The sequence below is a fragment of the Anopheles nili genome, chromosome 2, assembly GCF_943737925.1.
Source record: "Anopheles nili chromosome 2, idAnoNiliSN_F5_01, whole genome shotgun sequence".
Taxonomy (NCBI): Eukaryota; Metazoa; Arthropoda; class Insecta; order Diptera; family Culicidae; genus Anopheles; species Anopheles nili.
Window position 1 is genome coordinate 36,445,818 of NC_071291.1, and position 17,530 is coordinate 36,463,347.

General features: G+C 42.7%; 1 protein-coding gene across 3 annotated transcripts in view; it reads left to right on the top strand.

Moving 5' to 3' along the window:
- Window positions 1-17,530, top strand: part of LOC128720263 (AN1-type zinc finger protein 6) — a 36,783-nt gene extending 19,253 nt beyond the window's left edge. For 2 of the 3 annotated variants that reach the window (XM_053813922.1, XM_053813923.1), the window contains 5 exons: window positions 10,423-10,510; window positions 10,592-11,464; window positions 11,550-11,861; window positions 12,511-12,658; window positions 12,797-17,530. In XM_053813922.1, coding sequence (XP_053669897.1) covers window positions 11,366-11,464; window positions 11,550-11,861; window positions 12,511-12,658; window positions 12,797-12,945 — 708 coding nt within the window. In that variant the 5' untranslated portion in view covers window positions 10,423-10,510; window positions 10,592-11,365 and the 3' untranslated portion in view covers window positions 12,946-17,530. The remainder of the gene's footprint in view (window positions 1-10,422; window positions 10,511-10,591; window positions 11,465-11,549; window positions 11,862-12,510; window positions 12,659-12,796) is intronic. The other variant, XR_008410764.1, reaches the window with a different exon arrangement.

Genomic DNA, 17,530 nt, shown 5'->3' on the forward strand with positions numbered 1-17,530 from the left:
TTTCCTCTCATCGCGTAGAAGCCAACATATAATCAGAAAACATGGATTAGAAGATGCAATCTTATGTTTAAGAACAATACTTATAAGCTTACCTCTGTAGTTTAACCCAAAAACGACAAGTCCTCAAGAACAACACTTTCACACTGCGGTGGTTGGTCTAGACTGAAAATTCTCTAAGTCCCCTTCGCTGGCGCGTCATTTAACCACCAAATGTGGAAGCACGCGCACACTCTGACAAAACAGCCTGCGCTGTTGCACACATGCAAACCAAAACGGGTCGAGCAATGAATTTATGCTCAACACATGCTCAATTTCCAGTTCGGCTAGCGTTGTGAAAGCGAGAAGCAGATAGGACCGAGCTTTTGTCTCTTTCTGGCTACCAGAGATCTTCGCCAAAATGCTTCCTGGGCATGGCTCCTAATTTCCGTAACGCGGTTTATTCATTCGAATCCGATGCTAGATGTTGCGTTGCTCGCTGTTTACGCTGTTTTTTCTCTCTCGTACGCGTTGTGTTTCTAGATGGAAATCACTTCCATCGCTTTTGTGCCGCTTTTCCGAATGCCCTCCTCCACGCACAATTACTACCATCACCACCACCACCATTACCATCCGGGGGTGTGTAGAGAATTAATAAAAACCTTACAACCCCTCAGTCGAGTCAGCAATACACAACAGAACAGTCCTTTGCCCGCAGACAGACAACGCACAACAAACACACAGGCAAGAGACGTCTTGCGTCTGTCTCCTATGCCCCCGAATTCCCGGCGATCCTTCCTCTCTTCCCCCTGGTGGTTGAATGACCTCAAACGATGGGTCGTCGCCGTCAGTCAGTTCTGCACACACATACGCGTCGGGCAGCGGGCACAACTACAACCCCACACTGGTGGCAGCAAATGACCACGCTTCTTTTGGTCCGTTTTCCTGCCCTGCTGGCTTTCCTGCTGAAAAGCAGCAGCATGTTTGCTCTTAAAGCCTCTGACCCAAACGATAGCAGCAGTAGAGGGAGATGGACCTTATTATCCCGTTTACGCGCTTACCTTCACTTATCTGGCTCTGGTCTCGCTGCGTGTGAGCGAAATGGAGAGTGTCATCCGTGTGTTTCGTTCGGTTTAATCTGGTTTCGGATTTTCCCCGTGATGGAAGACTCTTTCCATTTCCATCGCGCTTCTCGTCGACGTTTGCCACCTGCCATTTGCTCGTCCCGTCAAGGGCCTAGTCAGACCGTGTTAGGGTGAAAAAGAACGCAAGAAAGCAGCATCCGGAAAGGTTCGGCTGCTTTTCAGACCCTCAGATTGGCAGTGGGCAGAAGATATGCTCCAGATTAAACGTAGTTATGTGTGTTTTTTTTTTGTTTTTGAACGACGAAACGCACCTTCCTGAAGGACGCAACCTCTCTCTCTCTCTCTCTCTCTCTCTCTCTCTCTCTCTGTGTTTGGTTCCCCTCTGCACAACTCTCGCTTTGATTTCATGCCATATTTGACCTGATTTCCAAGTGAAAAATACTACGAAACGGCATGAATGATTAATGAGGGGCTTTTTTTGGGTGTGAATGCAACGACGAATCTCTCCCATCGCCAAGAACATGGCGGTTTTTGATGCCTAAAAATAGACTAAACAGCATAACCACATAATTCTCCCGTTAAGGAAAACTTCATGTAATTGGGTGCATTTTGTGTTTGTCGCCAAATCGCTTTTACAATCAGCTGTCGTCAAGTCATTCACTTCCCGTAGTGGGAAAAGAAACCCATCCAACTCAACCACCACCACCGGCAGCAGAAGTGTTCCGTACAGTTAAGAAGCCAGAAAAGTGAAGTAAAATATAATTGCCATGGCGCACGAACTGGGCGGTGGTGGTTTACCCTTTGCCTGTTCGGTTTGTGTGAAATGCCTGAGAAAAGCTCTCTCTCTCTCGGTTTGAGCGGGGTGTTGTGCGCAATTGTGGATAACTGTGAACTTTTCACTTAAGCACATATGCATCTATGCCACCGGAGAGGAGGGTAGGGGGAGTTCAAGTGGCAAAAATGGAGCAGCAACGGCGCGAAAAAGCTTTTCCATAAGAAACGTTGCGTTAAAGAGAACAAAATACGCAGGAAAATTGAAATAATACGCGTAATTACGCGTGTGGAGTATTTTTCATGCTCCGCCTTTGTAGAGGAGGGGGTTGCTATAATAGTGGGGTCAATGGGCCCTCCACCCCCGAAAAAAAAATCCTCTTGCTTTTGGGTGTAATTTTACAATCGCAATCCACCCACGTTTGGTTTATTTTCTCCTATTTATCGTTCCTTTTCTTGTGCCTGCATGAGGCTTTTTTGCTTTCAAACATCTTATACACTTTCTTGATGAAGTGGTCCAGATGCGCGCAATTTCCTACTGAGTGCGAAAATTAATGTACGCATAGATATAATAAACTGCAGCGCTTCTGTTTTCAGGGCCTCACTGAGGCATATAAAGGTTTCGTTAAAAAAGTCCTTTTTGGTGAGATTTTCTCCTTCAACCATCATGGAAGGAAGTAAAATATAACAAAGCAAAACAGAGTTTTTATTTAACTCCTTGCAAAATGAGTTTTAAATTTGTTTTTACAACAATTACCAGCTAAAGTTTTCCTTTTGCAAGCTTGAAACGCTTTATTTCCTATGGTTTCACTTCTCTTGCGTTGTTTTGCACATCTCGTAAGGGCACAATGGGACATTTTCGTGGATAAGATTGGCTCGCAATTACTCAACCAAATTTTCATGCTTCGATTCTTGTCAGCTGGAGGTCAAGCGCGTATCGTAAAAACAAAAATGATTTATTCTGTAACGGATGGCAGGTTTTGTTTCTGGCTTGGCATATTGTGCCGTCTGTGCACACGTTCTATAATCGTTCGCATAAGTCATGTTGCTGCTTGCCACGTTTTTTGCTTTTCGGTCTGCTTAAAACGTCTAAAAGGAATACATCCATTGTATAGAATTAACCCTGTTACGCTATGAATGACAATATTACAATGTGTTTTTATTGTTTCTGTTTTGTTACAGGTACGTAAGCTTAGCTCAATAAAACCAGTATTCACGGTTTGATCGACGCAAGTACAAGTAGATAAAGGTAAATTAGAATCATGATTCACCAAGCTTGCAAAGTTGCACAATATTCAAAGATACTCAAATGATTTTGCCTTCTTGACGACATTCTGAAGCGAACTGCATGAAGAAAATAATGCAGGGACGGTGCTCTATTTCATTGTTTTTTAGAAAAATCGCATTTTGTGCTCATTCAATCCATAATCCAAAAGGGTGTTGTGAATAAAGCATGTGATGGTGGAAAAGAAAATTCTCTTGCTAGGCTATGGCAGTTTTTGCAATACAATTTCTGGACGGCGTCTTGAACACAAGGATAGCAATATGCTATACGTGTGTGCTTGTTCGTGGCTGCACCCTCTCCCCCCCCCTCCCCCCTCTTCCTTCCCTGTTCGTCATTGCATTCTCCGATGGTCATAAAACTGGGCAGAAAAAGCACCAGAACCAGCGCCACTTGGAGCACGTTTTATTATTGCAACGGAACGAAACGAACCAACCACCAACTGAGAGAGAGCGAGAGAGAGAGAGAGAGCGCGAAGGACCCACCATACCATATCCGATTCAAGGTCATTAGCCTTAGCATGCCGTGTACATGCCGTCCAGCAAATGGGGATGGGTCCTCCAGTTCACCCCTTACCGTGTGTAGCATTGAGCAGAAATAAAAGCTTCCCCAACTCGATTGCCACAAGATCGTTTGGGGCTGCTTTGGCAGAAGAAGAAACCCACGCTCTGTGCATTTGCGGCCGAAGAAGGAGCTATGTGCCTTCGCAGCCTTTCGCAGGACCTTCGATGGTCAATGGTGGTGGAATTAGAACAACCCAAGACGAGCATCGAAGAAGCAGAGCCTCGCTAAAGGGCGAAACCTCACCTCTCAAAGTTCAAGGTGTGTCGAATATAAAACAGTGCCTGGCACAGGAGCAGCCAGGGGGATCTGTGCTGAAAATGCATGGGTGGTTATGGAATGTAAAATAATCGGACGGGGAGAGAGAGAGAGAGAGATAGAGAGAAGGCTGGCCGTGGGAGCATCGGCATATGCGCGGTGCTAGTGCATAATTCTGCAGCAAACTCTGGAAAAAGGAGGATGCTCATTTATTATGCATTCGTTGTGTTGCTTTTTTTGGAGAAACTTCGCGCTCTGGGAGAAGAACGAGAGGAGTGAGTTTTGGATCTGCAACAAAACTCCCCTTTGAAAGGGTTTTATTTTAGCACACAAAGCAAGCCTCCCATGAGAAAGGGCCGGAGGGATTCGTTTTATTTATAGCCGTGTACCCGCCTAATTCCTGCCTCGCCTTTTTGTGCACTTTCGTCCAGAGGCGAGATGGTATCGATTAAAGGGCTGAGAAAATAGCGAGAAAGACCCTTAGCGGAATATGCTGATAGTAAAGCTCTGCTTGCCTGGATTAGAGCTTAAAGTGATTTTCTGGTTTGTTGTCCCAATATATTCCAGCCAGGTTCTTGTGGCCGTACAGTATCCCCGAAAAACGGAAATAATTTTAATACCATTTGTTAAGTTTTCTTACTTCAATTCCCATGGGGTCAAATATGTAGAATTATTCTCATAGCACGTAATGTCATAAAAAAATCCCCAGCTATAAGAAAATGACGGGAAAATCACAAAAACGAGCCATTGTTTTCGCTTTCTACCCAAAGTTGCTCAAACATTGTCATTGTGTTAGCTTTATAAATCGGACAAAAGTGAAAACTAGCTTCTCGTGTTACAGTAATCGAGCCTCGGGGACGCTTAATTTTCAGATCCATTTTATTGCGAATTTCCTTTCCCTCCTGCCAAGATAGAGGAGAGAGAATCACTGGAGCGCTTGTTTTTCACGTGCACTTAAACACACACACTCCACTCGGCCAGGTGAAGCCTTAGGGTGATAGAAAAGGAAAATTGTTTAGCAATTAATGTACAATGCGAAGTGGAGGAGACACGAGACGACGGGGTATATGGTCTCAGCAGGGGGCGTTGGATGCTCCATCGTGGCTCTTGTATGGGTTGAAGGTGAGAAATCGGTGAAAGATGTGCGCCGTTGGGAGGGGGGAATCCGTGAAGCTGTATGTGTGCCCCCCATGATGGTGGCTCCCAAAGTAGGTTATCTTTGCTGCCGAGTTGGCGAGTTGTGTGTGTGTGTGTGCGGCCCAGTCTCCGCTTCGGGGGAAATAGAAAGAAGGTCGCCGAGACGTCACAACAAAAATATAAAGGGAAAAAACATATTGAATAAAAAGAGCACCAAGAAGCGCACACTCGCACACACCATCAATAAATATGTGGGGTGGTTGGTTTGGTTCCGTCGAAAGCACACTTTCGTTGTCAGCAGCAACATGAGAAAGTAACTGGAGCTGCTCTGGTTTATGAAGCAAGAGAATTTGTGCGTCTCAGAAGAGTATTTTCTGGCCCTTTTGCTAGCTAAAAGTGCTTTATTCGGTAATTCCCAAATAATTCCTGCCCTTGGCTTTGTATGGCGTTGATTAATGCTTCAGTAGTGCTTGATGAATCTCTTCTCGTGGTGTATAACACGATAAGATTCCCCAATTCTAGATCAGAAATAAATCCGCAGAGTGAAGCCAACGAGCGGGTTTTTCGTAAGCATCACAGCACAATTCAACCCCAACCCTGCCGCAACGCATTGTGGGCTTTCTTTTGAATAAAGCTTATTCGAGTGTATTTGCTTTAGGTGTAGTAGAAAAAAAAGTAGTTTGATTGATGGAAAAAAGAAGCTTTGAAGAATGTTGCGCCCTTTGGCAGCAGCTTTCCTTGCGCTTCGATCGATCGCGTTCTTTAAATAGCAAATCACTTTCAAGGTAATACAACACCCACCACCCACTGGTGTATAGAGGTCGCGATTTGACGGATAACGTTTGGGTTAATGCTGATTGAGATTCGTTCGCAAATGGCTTACCGTGGGTGGGGGATGGGCAGGACTTTTTTGAACACCCTCTCGGGTCTACGATCGGGGGAGGAAGGTAATTCCAAAAATAAAATAGAAAAGTTAAATTTCCTCCCATTTTCCTGTGCTGTGTTTTCTCGTTTCCGGCTGTTGTCCCTCTTGACCACGCCGAAACCGCCATTTGCTGGCCGGAAAAGAGGGATTACATTAACATCCCTTTATCTTCGTTTCTCCGTATGTATGTTTTTTTTTGTGGATGCATATTTTTGCTCCCTTGTTTTGATATGCTGCAAAGTTAGATGGAATTGAATAAAAAAATTTCCAATCTCCTTACTAACGCGCCATGCTGTCGACGGGCGGACACTTTTTGTGCTTTGTACGATATATCCAAACTGCTCCAATTTTTCCATTTTCGTTTTAATTTTCCTTCATTCTCTTTTAGATTTACACTCCGTGCTGCTTCGTCCTCTCCGTAGATCTTTGATTGTTTTATACGTTTTCTTTTGCGCAGTAACTTGCCACGCGATCCCTTTCCATTGGTCTCATTTTAGGCTGGATATTCTATTCTTATGAATTTACCATTCCATTTTCTTTCTCGAGCCATTGCTTTTTTAATCGCCTTTTTCGCCAGTTTTGCTCTTTGCTTTGTCTTTTGCCTTTCCTTTCGAGCGTCGTTTGCCAGCAGCGAAAACCCTTTTTACCACCATCGAGCATATTTCCGGAGCCATCGTCCAAAGGAAAAACATATGCTCTCAGCCCACGAGAATCACTGACCGTTTGCCAGGATTACTGACTAAGGCGGGGTCGATTAGCATTGCCCACTGGCGGTTTTGGCGGGTGTATTTGGGTGCCTGTCTGTGTGTGATTATGTCGAATGGCCAAATATAGTGCATCGGGAAGTTATGCACCACCTTCCCAGCACACCACGCACACAGTCGAGCTACGAGACGTGTTATTAGGGATTATAAATCAACTTCGCAGGGCAACGAAGGGTTTTGGCGATGATTTAGAGCTCCACGTTTCGTTCGGAACTTCCGTGAGTCGTCTTGTGGAATGCATTATGGTGCTAGTTTATGTGGAATATGTTATAAGTTGCTTGCGGAAACGCATCACATTCTCGGGCTGGATTCAACGTTGTACTATGTAACATATTTTTCCTATACCCGTGTGAATTGATCTAATAATTGGCAAATATTGCAGAAAATGTTAGGTGGAAATAGTTCAAATTTTTTACATAGTTTCGTATCACAGAAAATAGGATTGAGTAGTCTAATTTGCATTATTTGCCACGAATTATAAAAAAATTAATACAATCAATTTAGCTAACGTCTTGAATTTAGTTCCTAATTTCTACATTCGATGAAATTGAAAATTAGGCTTGAAAACTTGCTGAAAGCAAAATTTTCTTATTTGCTGTTTCTTAATTTTAACAGGAACGATTATAAGATGTTTTTTAATCTGTTATACATTGTTGAGGAAATTATTTTTTCTTGCATCATCCGGGATAGTTATTTTTGTTGCATCATCACCAGTAAAATAAATAGAAACATGAGTGCTCATAAAGCAATTTGTTATATTGTTGGTTTATTAGCTGCCGTTTAAACTCGAATGGTCTTCCCATGAGTCATCGCGAGTCATCTCTTTCGAGTTCCGATCCCGAATTTGGTCTCAGCTGGGAATGGGACGGGCTTTTTCGCTTGCCACGTTCATGAGTCATGAAAAGCTTTGCCTATGATTTGTCAACAAATAACGAACACACACTGGCAAGAAAAATCCTCCGTATATCATTTTGGACTTGCCATTAAAGCATACGGGACCACGGGATGGGCATGACTCATATGGGAGGGAAGGAGTATGTCCGCAAAAGCGCACAAAATGCTGCTGGCGTGCCATAGCATGCAAAATGTATTATGAACGTAAGCAGTACTTATGCCACGATGGTGCTACGTAACTGGATCGTGGGTACTCCGTGTGCGCGTTTCCTGCGCATGCAAACCTTGTTCATTATTTTATTATGTTTTCGGTTTTACCCTTTATGTTTTTTGCGTTGTTCTCACACGTTGCCCAAACCCCGGAAAATGACGAGTGCGCCCCTACGTTATTACGCACCGACTAAACAACAAGTCACTAACGACCGTCTACCGATCGAAACCCTGCTCCCTACGCCCTACGCTTCGTCAAATAATACTCTTTGCTATTTTCCTGCATATGCGGCGATCGTCAGCTCCAGCAGGAGATTGCGCTTCCTACTTTAAAGCTTCAGCACACCCTGCCGGACTTTCCAGGCGTTTTATGCTATTTTTTGCTTCATTTGTGCGCCCACCACCCCTACCACCCAGGAAAAACTCGTGCGTGCGTGAAAAATGCATTATATGAGGAGCCCACAGAGGGGTGATAGATAGCATGAGGAGCATAACTGACGTGTGCGCCGCGTGCGTATGTTGGGGGTTTGCTGGTTACGTAAACGATTTCTCTCTCGGTTGATTTTTCGCGCTTCGTTAATCCAATTTATTTGTGATGTTTTGCTTCTTCTGCTTCTTGCGTTTGGCTGTGCTTTTATTTTTTTTCCCCCGCGAAATCCCCACCATAGTTCCGGGGGTTTATTTTTTCTTTTTCGCACCGTCTCGAGGGCGTGGAAGAGGGCGTCCATGGCCGTGTAATAATGCTTTCGGTTTAGTTTCGACCACCGTTAACTGGTCATGGAGCACTATCGGCATTTACATTTTGCACACGCACAGCTGCATTACGAGCGAGCTTTTTTTTTAGTTTAGTGCTTTCTTTCCATTCGAGTAACTAACAGTATGCAACACATTCAAACTCTTACCCCCTCACACTAGATGCACTTTTCCTTGTACACACGATGTATGCCACCCACGGGCAGAAATTTCATTCGCTCTTCTTCTGCTGCTCGTAACACCGGAAGCAGGAAGCGTTGCGAAATGCAATCATGCATTTCGCATGCATCATGCGAAATGGAATCAGTTTTCCTTCCTTCGACGCTTCCTCCCAATATGTTTCCCGGTTGTGCCACATCGTTGGCGAAATTAAGCGATACGGGTTTTGTCGAAATACTCCCAGTGATTTATTCGCCTAGAAGCTTCGACAGGAGCATAATTCTTGTGCTTTTTTTGTTTCGTTGTTGTCTCTCTTTCCACTCCGTGAGCATTGTGGAACATCGATTAAATATAAAATGGTGTAATAATTATGTGCGAGCAAGATGCTTGATGTCATGATGATATCCTTGAGCAGGCGAAAGAGAATTATTTTTTGAGGGTGTGGAATCCTTTTCCGGCTCTTGATTTGCGTTTTCGCAAATAGACCCAACCGTACAATCGTTCTTTTGCGCCAAATTGTACGACTTGAAAGGAGAAGAGTGTGTGCACTTACCGAAAGAGTTAGTTCATTTTAACCAACGACGTGCTTACCGCAACGATTCGATTTATGTGCACATACAAAGGCACTTCGCTTCAAGGCGATGGAAGTAATTCCTTTTTCTTGCCCCGCCAATCATAATCATATCTCGTTAAACAAAACTAGTGAACGAAAGGCAGCAAAAATCAGCCCAGTTCTCTCCCGTTTGCCCATTTGCTCGATTTGAAACTCATTATTGTTAGAGTTCGTGTGATCATGCTGCCGAAAAAAAAATTGTCTCGAGCCAAATGATTGTGTTCGAAAAAAAAATGAGAACGCTAGACACGGCGCAAAAGAAGGGTTTGCACAACAGCGCAACAAGGTGGGCCCCGCAAAAATGTGGCACAGAAAATAGCGAATCCATCCCAAAAGTAGGTTATGTGCGTATTTTTCATTTGTCCGTTTTCCTGACCTCATTCGTTTGATTTTCTGCTCGCGGCTCTCTCGCGACGACTGGCCCCCCTCCTTCCTCCCAACACGCACCCGAGCTCGGTCTCATCGCCCACCCACCACCCACTAACATTAGCAAACAATTCATCCCAACCCTTTTTTTTCACCGTCTACTACCCCCCACTGCTTCGTACATACTCTCGCTCGAACACATGCAACCGGAATAAGACACATAAATAAATATGCTCCCCGTGAACGCGGTAGTAACAGGAGACGATGCAGAGAGCAACAACAACATGCAAAGCCCAAAGACACGGCTCTTCGGATAGTAGCGAAGGCCTCGTAAAGTAAACGGAAGACCGCTGTGATTACATACCACCACACACTGGCACACTACACGGCGACTTGTGTTGCACGGCACAATAGAAGCTATGTTGTAAATGAAGAAAACAATAGGATATTTTCGGTCGAAAATTGTACCGCATGTACATGTTTCATACGCTGCTAAATCAGCGAAAATGATTGGCTCATAGAGGGATGGTTGAGTCGAGATTTTTTGCCTTTATGTTTATGTTAAAGCAATGTAATCAATTGGTTGCTTATTTACGGATTTAACTAATATAAGTAATAAGTATTGTTGTGACTAATTGTCTCTTTTTTTTATTGGCGTACTCTTTCAGATCCAAAATCAAACAACTCGTAGTGACACGACCAAACTCGAGACTTAACACTTTCGCCAACATACCTCGGACACTGTGCCGATCACAGGTAAGTAGTAGTGGGGCATTTCATCCTTGACAGAGGTGTGTGCAAATCGTGTGACGTTTGTATTATTTTCCTTTTTTTCAGAATCCTTCGGTAGAAAGAAGGCGTCACAGCCTACTGGAGATAGAACGAAGGTTGCCAGCAAAGCGAGCGAAGAAGAAAACGCAAATATATCTCGTTTCACACCTGGTGTATATGCACCGCGACCAAACAGCGGAGCCATCGCACATTCAGCTGTAGTAGCTACTGTAAGAGGAAATTCTTCGTCGAGTTGGACACACGGAAATCGTGCGATTTATATTTTAGTGCATTCGTTTTGGTTTGGTTTGTTTTTATTTTGCAAACACATACCGCGCGGCACGCGACGTGTTAAATGTAAAAACGAAATTTTGCGTCGTCATAATACAAGGCAGGTCAGACAGAGAGACAGAGCGGGAGAGTGTGTGTGTGTGTGTGTGTGTACTGAACTAGTAAAACCAATCGGCCCGTGGGGTTGTTTAGTGAGCTGGCGGTGTAAGCAACAGTAGCGCTTTTCTTCCATTGAAAACACCAACGTTGAGGAATTCTCCCGTCACATCCCAGTAACCATTTCACAGCACGTGAAAGGAAATATCGCACAGGAGAGATATAGAGGAGTCGATAATAGGTCGTGCTATTGCAGCAGAAATAGTCTCGTGCACGTGTGAACTGTGAGCGTTTGTTGTGTCGTGATTGCTCAGGTCAAGATTGCGCTCTAGCTCGTTAGGCGGACGACGGAGGAGAAGTTGCCAGAGGTAGCACATCTGACTTAGACGTCCCGCCTCAAACGCAGACGGTGCGTGGAAAGCAGGGCGAGCCGCCTGGTGTGGACAGGGGAGGATGGAGCGCGAATCAAATCCAATGCAACCGATGTGTAGAGCTGGATGCGGGTTCTACGGCAATCCTGCACAGGAAGGGTTTTGTTCAGTTTGCTACAAAGTAAGTAGAAATTTTGCATGTCTTCCGTGCCAAATCGTCGTTATGTGTAACGTATTGTTTTTTTGTGCTTCTCCGGAACCCGCAGGACGTGTTAAGAAAGAAGCAACAGCCACCGGTCAGCAGTACGCCTTCCAGCAACAATGCACCTCAAACACCTGCACCCAGCCAATCGGTAACAGCGTCCTCAGTCAGTATCCGTCCTGTGGCGACGCCGTCGAGTTTCGCTAGCACCATTGGCAGCAGCAGCACAACAACCACATCAGCCTCCTCTGCGTCCCCGTCGGCCGCGTCGCCTTCGGCGTCGTCCTGCGCCGCATCCGCCAACAATCCGGCAGTCTCGGCCAGCTACTCGGCCCAATCAACAGTGCACAGTGCCCTTTTCTGCTCGGATAAGGACGTAAGTATCGCCACAAATGATTTTCCAAACACCGTAGAGTAATGTTTCATTCCTACTTTGAATTTCCTTCCAAGGAGGAAAATCAAGGCGACGAGTTACAAAATCTGTCATTTCATAGCACTAACTACGGGCACGGTAAATGCAATAGTTGCGAGGTTGATCCCGTGCAAGAATCTTCAGATGCCTACGGAGATCTTCTTGTCCAATCGTGGATCGTGGAAAAAGAAGAAGATGATGAAGAGGATGAGGATGTGGATTTGTTCTCTATCACAGACTGTCCTAATTCGAAAGCAGAATGCGATTCGGATTCGAATGATGAATATTTACTCTACGAGTTTTTGGGTGAATCCAAGAGCACCTGTGTTGATCCGCCAACAAGTCGCTCCTTGGAATCTGTGAAATCTGTAGCTGGAAAGAAAGATAAATCAAATAACTTGCAATCCTCTAGTAACGGAGGTGGAGGTGTAATGAGAAAAAGGGTAAATGGATGGTCTATTTTGAATGAGAGAAGCGTAGTTTCTTTCTGCAATGCGATTGCTTAAGCACCTTTTTGGATTTATTCTTAACTTTACTGTCTTCAGACGTGTCCTTTTTGAAGTGTGACGATCTGGCTAACAATGTTTGTTCATTTTGTTTTTAATTTTTGTAGAAAATTTGTACCGATGACAGTGGTAGCCTCGGGGGTCATAGTAATAACAGCTCCATTGCCGACAATGATGACAAAGATGGTGATAAGGAGGATGCCAAGAAGAAGAAGAACCGATGTGCAACCTGCCGCAAGAAAGTAGGACTAACCGGTATGTATATGCGCATCGTGGACAGCCGGGCACCTCTTCCGGTTGCCAACTTGCTTATCATTTGATTGCTGTCATTCATTCATGGCAATTTCGGCACAAAACTGATGTGATAATTTACTTTTTCTTCGAATAATCAAGGCTTCGAGTGCAGATGTGGAGGATTGTTTTGCGCGATACATCGATACAGCGACAAGCACGAATGCTCGTTTGACTACCGGGAGCTCGGTGCTGCAGAAATTAGGCGTAATAATCCCGTCGTGGTTGGCGAAAAGATTCAGAAAATTTGAACACCCTTCGTGCCATCGTATCGTAATAGTTTACACACACAGTGCAGGGGCAGCAGTAGCAGCGGCACCAGCCACCAACATCGTTACAGTCACCAACTACCCCCTCCACCACCACCAATATCATCATCACTTCCACCACAGCCAACCACCATGCGAAAAACAAGTGTCTCGTTAAATCTAAATCCGTAGCAATTTCTTCGCAGATTAATTTTTGTTTGAGAGGAATCGATAATTTAATAACATCTTGGGCTATTTATGTGGAGAAACATCTCCCAATAAAACTGCCTGGTTTTAGTTATTTACTCTCAAGACGAAAAATTCCAACACCACCGTACGGTGTACTGTTTCTACGTCCTTTCCCTTCGCTTCTGCTTCGCTGTGATGCTGTCAGTGGAAATATTATTTTAATATTATTTGACTCGCTGACGTGAAAATCTATAGCAAACGGAGGGAGTATCCTAGACCTAAGGAACAAAGAAGATACAGCGAACGTAGTAAGCTCCACATGCGGTAGAAGAAATGGCGGCAGCGTACAGGGAAAGGATTTAGCGAAGTAGTATGGCGAGCTATTGCAGACGTCTTCTGGATCGTGGCACAAGACGCTTACGCACCGGAGTAAATGTGTATGCAAATGCAGGAAAAAGCTTTCATTTGCTGGCTATACGCGAGGAAAAAATACAAAATATATCCCTGCAACACAAGCAACAAAACGATTACATACAAAACTCATACGCACGCGGTGTATTTTCGTGACAAAAATAATCATGGGATTAAAATTCCTTTACACTATTTACACACAACACGGCACACTCCACAATCTGCTGGGTAAGAAAGGAATAGAAACAGTAGCGAAAGTAGCTACTGTAAAAGCTAAAACGCGCACACATCTAATCAAACACGTACGGCGCAAAACGGCAACCTCACAGGGGCTTGAGAGTGATGGTAAAAGGATCGTAACGTGCTCCCTTTTCCACGAGCTTCTTCAACATGGTGGAAATCAGTTGCTACAGTCAAACGAAAAAAAAAACGCCTTTGAATTTACCATCTGCGTTCATTTAGTCGATCGCTTGATCAACGTGCGCGTCAAAACGGGAAACGAGCATGTGCATGAGTTTTAGGATGATTGCAATCTATCGAGTGTTATTCCTATACACGCGACTATGCTATTGCCGGGAAACGAACCCGAGAATTTACTCTATAAATGTATGTTCATTATTGTGTTTTATTCTTTGGTTAATTCTTACTTAATAGCAATGCTCGAACGACATGTTTTGGTATACACTTTTACGATAGACTTAGCAATGATAAATATTTTCATGCATATATGGTTTATAAAATCGTAAGCACTTTTCGAACACCTTCCCTCTCTTGCTTTTGTGTGTTAACCGAACGAACTATAACGATAAATTCAAGCAGCAATTTGCTTATGCTAAGTGCACACAGCTATACATATATAGCATATCTTCTATCGCATATGATCAGTTAATCCAGCACGAACATCACCTGTTCACGGTGTTCACGAAGGATAGATAGCATACAATTTGGCAAGATGTGAGCAAACAAGCAGTGATTTTTTTCTTCTTTTTACTACACTACACCAGAAGCCTTAAATGCGCATCGTTGAAAAACTGTAACCGATAGTTTAATTCTTGTAAATATTCATTATCCAACCACGTATGTTGGCTTTTTTTCTAATGCTTGTGCATTCATGTGTTCAAATCTGTTGTTTATTTAAATTTTAATTCTTATTAAATAGAGCACCTAACCTCCATCATTTGCAACGTTTGAGTTTTCGTTTCTTATCTTTGAAGTTTTGTAACTACGATTGCTCTCCCTTTCCTCAATCTGTTATTAAGTCTCTTTGGTATTTACGTTTGTATTATTCAACTTCTGGCTCAACTTTACTCGTTACTTTTCCTGAGCTTAAACTATTTTAGCTGTTTGAGTTTTCCGTCTCGGTCATTTGTTTTTCTTTTTTAGCACAATTTGTTTGATATTTTACGAATTGTTGCATAAGAAACGCTAAATAATTGATATGTGTTTCATTTTCCAAATGTGTCTGTGTGTCTGCGAATGGTTTTTGTTGTTTTTGTTACTAAAACTTGTATTCCGTCGGCAATGAAATAGTAGCCCAGCGCAGTCGTAAAACCGAACTGCTGAAGGCTATGACCGAATTGTCAGAGTAACTCCTTGGAAAATTCGTCTAATATTTCATATATACAAAAAAAAATCTTGTTCTATGATAAAGCAAAATTCTTGTTTTTTGTATCTTTTCTTCATTTTCTACCGCTGCGCTCGTTCAACAATACTTTATCTCAAACACATGATGTATTTAGGTTCCGGTTGTATCGGCGTCTAGGTGTAGTGCGATCAAATAGAGCATAAAGGATCGCATAAAATATTGCCGTATAATGTTTTGCTGCGGCTCTATCGGCAATTGAATCCAATTAGCAATCTTTCAACTAAAATAAAAAAAATGTAAGAAAGTACATAAAACTTTTCTTAGCAATTTTCTTCTGGTTTGCGATTGGGCGTGTACGGTGTTACGTGTGCGTGGAGTGTGCGTGTTGTGTTGTATTGTTTTTCCCGCTTAGATATAGTTGTAGAAATTCGGTGGATTGCGGAAACACGAAGTAGATAATGGAACAGAAAATTATGGGATAAACATGAATGGACACAAAAAAGTATCCAATTGCGAAAAAGAATAAAATAAGAGTAATTCGTATATAAATATACATATACATATAAAAATATAAATATACCATACATATTTGCATATATTTTACTAACAAAACGAGGAAAGAAAATGTAAACAAAAAAAAACAGACAAAATATGCTTATTATGTCGAAAGAATCAGCTATCTTGCGTTCGCACGATGCAACCGAAAGTCAACATTAAACAAACTTAGAAAGCAGTGCGAAAAACAAGCGAATTAATTTCTAAATTCTAATACATAGGATTAAAAGCACGCAATCTGTTGAAACATGCAAACAAGCGAACGAAGATAATAGTGATCCTACAGAATGAATGAGAAATGCGAAACAATCGTTGGTAAAACAGATAAAGATAGAGAGAAACAGATGAAACAAATAGAAGAGTGAATGTAGAGTGCGTAAATATATGAAGAACCCCCGTTCAATCGAATGTAAAATAGACTAATAGTGTTGTAGTGTTTGTAAAAGAAAACGGCAAGGAAAACGACGAAAAGACCATGAAAGAGCAACAGTAGTGCGCAAAAAAACATTTCGGTAGGATGTGAGAATACATCAGTTGCCAGCATACAATTGACGATTCAGCAATGTTTTTTGAATTATTGAATGTCTCTGCTATATGCCATTAGAGTCACTTTTCGGAGACTTTACAGTTGTTTGAGTAACGACACAACACAAGCTAAATAATCCAAACACACTAATGAACGATTCGGGCAGATTTTGCCAAAATCACCGGTTCTCGTTACCTTGCGGACAATGACCGGAACAATTTATAAAAAAATAGTTTGCGAAGACGACAGCCTATTGATTTTATGCGCCGAAGCGGTCAAACTTGAATATACAGCATATATTATATTACAAATATATAAATATATTTCTGCACACTCCCTCACATACACACAATACGCAATACATCATGTTAAATGGCATATGTTGCGTTCCATGAGATTTTCGTTCTATGCCTGCTTGACGCTTTCTTATCGCGATCAGATTCAACGTTAGCTAGATCTTTCCGTTTTATCTGTATAGATTGATAAGCACTGTTGGAATGGTTTTCTAACCCTAGTTCTGTACACAATCAGGGACGGCAATCTAGAGATAATACACTCTCGACCAGAGCAGATTTCCTTAAGCGCCAGCTTCTTTCCCCTTCATATGCACATGGCATATATGCAGATGTGAGTTTATCGAACGGAAAACACACGGTTACAAGTAACACGAGAAACGTATACATTAAGTTTTTCACCCGATTGTTTGTTCTTATGGTAATGCTTTCCGTGTTAGATTAGATGAACAATCAAGTTGAAATCCCTTCAATCACTGGCGTGCATGTGGAGGATATATTTCTTACTTTTTAACGCACTAATGCGGTAAAAATTAACAATAATACCTGAATGGAAGCCGGCCCTGACACTTGATAGCATTGCCACAGTAACATCTCGAAGGGATACGTGCACAGTTTGCTATAGGTGTGTGCGTAGTGTGTGGAGTGGAGTGTCCTTGTAGTGTGCCCAAGAACACTAGTATGGGCACGGGTGAGTGTTGTGTTACGAGCTGTTTAAAAATTAGGTTCCTTTGGAAAATAAGTAACAGAAAGTTGACGATTTATACTACTTTTACTTTCAACGAGTATCCCTTTCACTAACGCGCGTGTATGTCCAATCCTCCCCGTAGTGTTGCGAGAGGGTGTGTGGTTTATTCCTGTCTCTATATAGTGTTTAGTTCAATATATGCGTTTTGTTTACTCTTCTTTCCTACGTAATGGGTATGCAGTATGAATGGAAACAAGGGATAGATTTTAGCTATTAACTAGAGAAATTGATACATGTTGTGTTATTATAGTAGGACTCATAAAAAATTTTACCTTATCCAT